The following is an 8,063-nucleotide window of genomic DNA, read 5'->3' on the forward strand; positions in this document are numbered from 1 at the left end:
TTGTCTGAATGTGCAATCTTCCACTATGTCATGAAACTTCAGGCTATCTTTTATTAAAATGGCTAATCTTCTACACCAGCACACTTCCTTCTTACTTTTGTCACTGCACTTGTAAGCTGATTTTTCAAATGGAACCAGTCTCCCCTTACATCATTTACATACACGAAATACTTCCCTGTACTATACTGATTATAAGAAATGAACACTGAAACATTTTCCATATTCACTGCTACATTTCCCAACTGTCCAAAACAACTTTTAATTGCATGGTCACTACCTTTTATCCAATTGAAGATGTGAACTGTAGAGGCATCGGCAAGAGAGGCCAACAGCCTGCCACTTGGGGAGAAGCTGAGTGCTGTAATGACTGCCTCTGGCCCAGCTCTTAGCACAGCCACGTTGACTCCATCACTGGGACGCCACACATGCACCAGGGCAAACACTTCCATCTGATCCTCTGACACATCCTCAGCCATACCCAACTGTTGGTTCCATAATAAAAGCATTTAAAGGATAACTGGCAGTTATTCTTGTTTTCACTTGAATTGTACATAGTAAATTTTTTCATGACAACAGACAGAAGAAATGTATGCTGTACCATATAGTATACTAAAACAAATTACTACTGTACAGGCAATAGTGTTACATAGGTAATGAAATAGCTTTTCACTCCATTTCATATGAGGAATCAACAGTAAGCATAATGATATTCATTATTTGCCAAACATTTATCAATATGTTAATATGAACCATTCCCTCCTGATTCCACATCTTCATTCACAATCCCTCATGGACATTCAGTATCATTCAAACTTTCAACTGTAACAAAGACTTAAATATATACAATCCACCATGGAAACACAACAGAATGTGAAATTTTATAAAGCTCCCAGCCTGGATCAAGCACACTGATACTGAAGGGGATGAAGTTGTCTTCATCAATTCCATCCAATATATAATAAACATGAAGAACTGAAGGGCTACATGGAATGAGCAACAGAAATGCTAGAGTGAATTCAAAGACAGGCAACAATAACAATTCCAAAATTGAAAAAGCATATATAAATACACACTCTAAATCCTTAACTCCTTTCAACAGATAACCATACAAACTAGACAACTTCTCTTGATGAATATTTACACATGGAGTTTTGTGCCTCTACCTTAAAGCCACCTGTTGAGATTGAGTGATGACAGAGAGAAAAACTGCATTATAAATGACGGTTAGTCATATTCCAGTCATGCTAATGAAAGCACATTTCTGTGAGTTTTGTATGAAAGAAACTAAGCACTGTTTAGCTAGATTCAGATGACCAGGCAGACGATGATCCTGAACTAACTGATGATGATGACCTTTCTTTGTATCATATGGAAAGTGATTATATGGACACCAGCTCTTCCAGCACTGAAAGTTGAACAAGATGAAGTAGGAGAATGTGTTTCTAGCAAAGGCTGATGCAGTGTTAGCAGCACCTGCCTAACTTTGAAAACACTATTACAAACATAATTTTGGTTCCAAAAATAAAAAAATGTGAATCACACTGACTACAAAAATGAAAGATTTAAGATAAAACATAATAATCGTCAATTTTAGAGGGGACTAAAAAAAGATATAACAGGCACAGTGGTAAATCACTTGAAACTCAGGCCTTACACCCGCACTTTTTAACATGATAATATAAAATTTTAAAAAATTCTACGCATTATCAGAGTGAAAGTAGTGGTTAAAATATACTTCTGAAGGTGGTGGGTTTGGATGGTATTGCAGTGGAAATTATTAAAAAACGGGGTGACTGTGTTGTTGACTGGTTGGTAAGTATATTCAATGAATGTATGGTTCATGGTGAAGAGCCTGAGGACTCGCGGAATGCATGCATAGAGCCATTGTACAAAGGCAAAGGGATAAAGGTGAATGTTCAAATTACAGAGGTATGAATTTGTTGAATATTCCTAGGAAATTAAATGGGAGGGTACTGATTGAGAGGGTGAAGGCATGTACAGAGCATCAGACTGGGGAAGAGCAGTGTGGTTTCAGAAATGGTAGAGGATGTGTGGATCAGGTGTTTGCTTTGAAGAATATATGTGAGAAATACTTATAAAAACAGATGGATTCATATGCAGCATTTATGGATCTGGGGAAGGCATAAGATAGAGTTGACAGAGATGCTCTGTGGAAGGTATTAAGAGTATATGGTGTGGGAGGTAAGTTCCTGGAAGCAGGTAAAAGTTATTATCAAGGATGTAAGGCATGTGCATGAGTAGAGAGAGAGGAAAGTGACTGGTTCTCAGTGAATGTCGGTTTGTGGCAGGGGTGTGTGATGTCTCCGTGGTTGTTTGATTAGTTTATGGATGGGGTTGTTAGGGAGGTGAATGGAAGACTTTTGGAGAGAGGGGCAATTATGCAGTCTGTTGTGGATGAGAGGGCTTGGGAAGTGAGTCAGTTGTTGTTTGCTGATGATACAGTGCTGGTGGTGATTCAGGTGAGAAACTGCAGAAGTTATTGACTGAGTCTTGCATAGAGTGTGTGAAAGAAGAAAGCTGAGAGTAAATGTAAATAAGAGCAAGGTTGTTAGGTTCAGTAGGGTTAGGGGACAAGTTACTTGGGAGGTAAGTTTGAATGGAGAAAAACTGGAGAAAGTGAAGTGTTTTAGATATCTGGGAGTGGATTTAGCAGCAAATGGAACCCTGGAAGTGGAAGTGAGTCACAGGGTAGTGGAGGGGGCAAAGGTTTTGGGAGTGTTGAAGAATGTGTGGAAGGCAAGAACGTTATCTTGGAGAACAAAAATGGGTATGTTTGATGAAGGAATTGTGGATCCAACAATGTTATATGGTTGCGAGGCATGGGTTATAGATAGGGTTGTGCGGAAGAGGGTGGATGTGTTGGAAATGAAATGTTTAAGGACAATATGTGGTGTGAGGTGGTTTGATCAAGTAAGCAATGGAAGGGTAAGAGAGATGTGTGGTAATAAAAAGAGTATGGTTGAAAGAGCAGATGAGGGTGTATCGAAATGATTTGAAGAGAATGAGTGAGGTAAGATAGACAAAGAGGATATGTGTGTCAGAGGTGGAGGGAACGAGAATTGGGAGACCAAACTGGAGGTGGAAAGATGGAGTGATAAAGATTTTGAGCGATCGGGGGTGAACATACAAGAGAGTGAAAGGCATGCAAGGAATAGAGTGAATTGAAATGATGTGGTATACTGGGGTCAACGTGCTGTCAATGGATTGAACCAGGGCATGTGAAGCATCTGGGGTAAATCATGGAAAGTTTAGTGGGGCCTGGATGTAAAAAGGGAGCAGTGGTTTCAGTGCATTACACATGACAGCTTGAGACATTGTGAATGAATGTGGCCTTTGTTGTCGTTTCCTAGCACTACCTCGCACGTGAGCATGGAGGAAGGGGGTGACATTTCATGTTGGGCAGGTGGCGAGGGGAATGGATGAAGGCAGCAAGTATGAATATGTACATGTGTATATATGTATATGTCTATTTATGCATATGTATGTATACATTGAAATGTATAGGTATGTATATGTGCATGTGTGGGAGTTTATGAATATACATGTATATGTGGGTGGGTTGGGCCATTCTTTTGTCTGTTTACTTGCGCTACCTTGCTAACACAGGAGACAGCGACTACTTATAATACACAAATTAATAGAAAATATTTCTTTTGTTATATAGATGTTTGAAATTACAAGGATGAACACATCTTTCAAACAACTTGAAAAACAGAGATTCAAGGGGCTGGAAAGAAAACCTGAGTTAAGAGTTGGGGATCAATCAAGGTGAGGAGGATTCAGCCAAACTGCATGTGGGTGAAGCTGAGATTTTAGAAAGAACCAGCTTTAAGGAGATTGATGAACTGTTACTCAAAAAGAAACACGTGAGGTGGGAGGTAGAAAGACTTAGACTGGTGATGATTTAGGACTGAAGATAAAATTCCATGATAAGAAGAAAAGATAAAGATGGAAAGCACCGCACATGACAGTTAAAGAATGGAAGCAAGCCAATGCAGCATTTCCTCATCTTTCCTGGCACTACCTTACTACTGTGGAAAATGGTGATCAAGCATGAAAAAAGGTAAAAAAGAAAGACGATGAAGGAAATTAAAATAAGAATTACTCAGATCAATGGACTTGAAAGATGCAGTTAGAGAGAGAGAGAGAGAGAGAGAGAGAGAGAGAGAGAGAGAGAGAGAGAGAGAGAGAGAGAGAGAGAGAGAGAGAGAGAGAGAGAGAGAGAGAGAGAGAGAGAGAGAGAGAGAGAGAAAGAGAGAGAGAGAGAGAGAGAATGTGAAAAGTTACATTCAAAATGTAGTGCATTACCAACTTGGAACTAAACCAGGCGATGAAGTTATATTCTGAGAAAACTTCAGTGAAGTTTCTATAAGAGGGATAAATGAAAGGCTGATTGAAATAAGTAATCTTCAGGAGGCAAAAAGTTGCAAACATCAAAAGAGAGAAAAGGATACATCAACACCGTTTGAACAGAGTACAAGAATATTATAAAGTGGTAGAGGAGGGCTGAAACTATGGTATATGAATGTGAATGATTATTGGCAGATAGAAAAGATCTAAAGTCTACAGACTCAATTGGGAAACCAACCCAAATTCTGCTGGCCACTTTTATCTCCACATACAGTTGCTTCTATGACAAGAATCCATATCATAAGATGAAAAAGACAATACATCATATGATATGCACTAGTGGTATATTAGCTTTAATAAAGAATTCATTTTGTTCAATTTCACTGTTGACTTGCCTAAAAATATGAAATCTAATCAAGTCTTTTCTGAAGGACATATCACAGAAATATTAGAAAAAGAAGACAAAGGAGGAGTGTAACTGGTCCTCTTAGTAAAAATCAACTTACAGGAAATACTGATGGATGGTTCTTCTCAACAGTAATTGGTGGGAAATGTAAAAAGAGTAAAAAATGCACAACAGTACTAATATTTCATTAACATGCTAAGAGTTAAGAACCAAAGCAATCGTTCAATAAAATAAATTAAAGAGGCAGTGAGACATGCACTTCTCAGATCTAGTAAAATTCTAATACTAGATGATCTTTATAGAGACAGTGATTGTGAGTACTGGGATTCCAATAAAGACAGAAAACTGTAGAGATAAAAACATGTCTGAGGAAAATTTCTTGCATTAGCATGTTACTCAGCACACTAAGGCCAGAGTGGACAATACTCCATCACTACAGGATCTTAATTCAAAATCAAATGCAAGTCCTCGCTTGGAAAAGGGATCATGCATTGCGTGATCTCGACTCTGTGTCAGTGAAGACATAAGAAGATAAGCAAGAAACAGACTAAGAGGAGATATAATTGTGGATATCAATTGATCAATTATACAACCAAGGACCTCTCTTATGGGACTGCTGCGCTTATGTGGCTTCACTCCAATGAGTAGGGAAAGGATGGACTCCTTTGGGGCAAGAAGTTTCCTAATGAGACTGAACTCCTTTTCATCCATTGATGATGATATAGCCTTGTTAAAGGTGACTTTTCACTCAAAGCGTAACCACATGCAGGCGGAGTCTGGTAACAGCTTGTGGTAACTACTTAAAGTTTAACACTTTCTTTGGAAATATTAATTATGGAAAGATACTTCAAGAAAAGAAAAATATTGGACATTTTCACAGAAGGTTCTGTGAAATCTATAATGTAGGGGCAAGTGCCTGGGCACCAGTGGTAGGGAGTATAATGAGATAAGTTAGAAAAGAAGGAGGTATGGCTTGGTAACAGATATAAAAGAAAAAAGACAAGGAACACAGGTGTGTACCATGAAAAGCATACTGGTGGTTAGTTATTGAGTGGTTTAGGTAATAGGGGTCTCATGTGTTTCACAGAAATGAGTGACTTTGCCTTCTTATCACTAGTATTATCTTTTTTCTTCTGATTTGTTATCACCAGGATCCCCTCCCCTAAATTGTGTTTCTGCTCTTCTCTAGTCTCATGGCTTGGCCCAACATGGTCCTTGAACTGCTTTCTTAAATTATTCAACACTAGCTCGAGTTGCATTATCCTTTGATCTTGCTCCTTCAGAAGCTTCCACATCATCAATAAACATGTACTGTTTGGTGTTTTCATGTCTAGTCTTCTTTTTGCTTTTATCTTTAGTGTTCTCTTCACCATTTTTTTTTTTTGGGTGTCTGGTTTTGGCATATTTCCATGACTAAATCTATACAAAACATTTCTTGCTCAGGTAGAGATAAAGATCCTTAAATTATCCCCTTAAGTAATACTAGCAGTAGTTACTGATGATCATTAAAGTAAATTATACTACAACTAAGGAGGATTTCAGAGTTCAGTAATGAAAACAAACACATTAACAAAGTACAATTCTAAAAAGTAAAGCAGATGATCACACGATAGGGAAAAAGTCATGAGAGTTCATGACTTCTTACCTGTGCTGTGGCAACCATAATGGGTTGAGCAGGAGACACAGCCAGTGAAGTTACAGCAGTCCCATGCTCTCCATATCCCATACGCTGGCTTGCCACTGATCCTTCTGCAGAGGTCAGACACATCCAAATATTACCCTTGAAAATCAATAAATTAATAACAACAGTGAAGATAGGGTAAGTGGTGCTTCATGGCATCATAATACTGATAGGCAATAAAAAAATCTACATCATCCCTAACCAAGATATATATATATATATATATATATATATATATATATATATATATATATATATATATATATATATATATATAAAAATATATATATATATATATTTTTTTTTTATTATACTTTGTCGCTGTCTCCCGCATTTGCGAGGTAGCGCAAGGAAACAGACGAAAGAAATGGCCCAACCCCCCCCCATACACATGTATATACATACGTCCACACATGCAACTATACATACCTACACAGCTTTCCATGGTTTACCCCAGACGCTTCACATGCCTTGATTCAATCCACTGACAGCACGTCAACCCCGGTATACCACATCGCTCCAATTCACTCTATTCCTTGCCCTCCTTTCACCCTCCTGCATGTTCAGGCTCCGATCACACAAAATCTTTTTCACTCCATCTTTCCACCTCCAATTTGGTCTCCCTCTTCTCCTCGTTCCCTCCACCTCCGACACATATATCCTCTTGGTCAATCTTTCCTCACTCATTCCCTCCATGTGCCCAAACCTCTTCAAAACACCCTCTTCTGCTCTCTCAACCACGCTCTTTTTATTTCCACACATCTCTCTTACCCTTACGTTACTCACTCGATCAAACCACCTCACACCACACATTGTCCTCAAACATCTCATTTCCAGCACATCCATCCTCCTGCGCACAACTCTATCCATAGCCCACGCCTCGCAACCATACAACATTGTTGGAACCACTATTCCTTCAAACATACCCATTTTTGCTTTCCGAGATAATGTTCTCGACTTCCACACATTCTTCAAGGCCCCCAGAATTTTCGCCCCCTCCCCCACCCTATGATCCACTTCCGCTTCCATGGTTCCATCCGCTGCCAGATCCACTCCCAGATATCTAAAACACTTCACTTCCTCCAGATTTTCTCCATTCAAACTCACCTCCCAATTGACTTGACCCTCAACCCTACTGTACCTAATAACCTTGCTCTTATTCACATTTACTCTTAACTTTCTTCTTCCACACACTTTACCAAACTCAGTCACCAGCTTCTGCAGTTTCTCACATGAATCAGCCACCAGCGCTGTATCATCAGCGAACAACAACTGACTCACTTCCCAAGCTCTCTCATCCCCAACAGACTTCATACTTGCCCCTCTTTCCAAAACTCTTGCATTTACCTCCCTAACAACCCCATCCATAAACAAATTAAACAACCATGGAGACATCACACACCCCTGCCGCAAACCTACATTCACTGAGAACCAATCACTTTCCTCTCTTCCTACACGTACACATGCCTTACATCCTCGATAAAAACTTTTCACTGCTTCTAACAACTTTCCTCCCACACCATATATTCTTAATACCTTCCACAGAGCATCTCTATCAACTCTATCATATGCCTTCTCCAGATCCATAAATGCTACATACAAATC

General features: G+C 39.1%; 1 protein-coding gene across 1 annotated transcript in view; it reads right to left on the bottom strand.

The window, feature by feature from the left end:
- The window catches only part of LOC139757912 (echinoderm microtubule-associated protein-like 6), a gene marked incomplete at its 5' end in the record, with an annotated part of 241,329 nt that overhangs the window by 52,844 nt on the left and 180,422 nt on the right, over nucleotides 1–8,063 (bottom strand). Inside the window, 2 exon segments of the mRNA XM_071678858.1 lie at nucleotides 278–482; nucleotides 6,423–6,526. Of these exon segments, the coding sequence (XP_071534959.1) occupies nucleotides 278–482; nucleotides 6,423–6,526 (309 nt within the window).

This window comes from Panulirus ornatus, chromosome 28, assembly GCF_036320965.1.
Source record: "Panulirus ornatus isolate Po-2019 chromosome 28, ASM3632096v1, whole genome shotgun sequence".
Classification (NCBI taxonomy): Eukaryota; Metazoa; Arthropoda; class Malacostraca; order Decapoda; family Palinuridae; genus Panulirus; species Panulirus ornatus.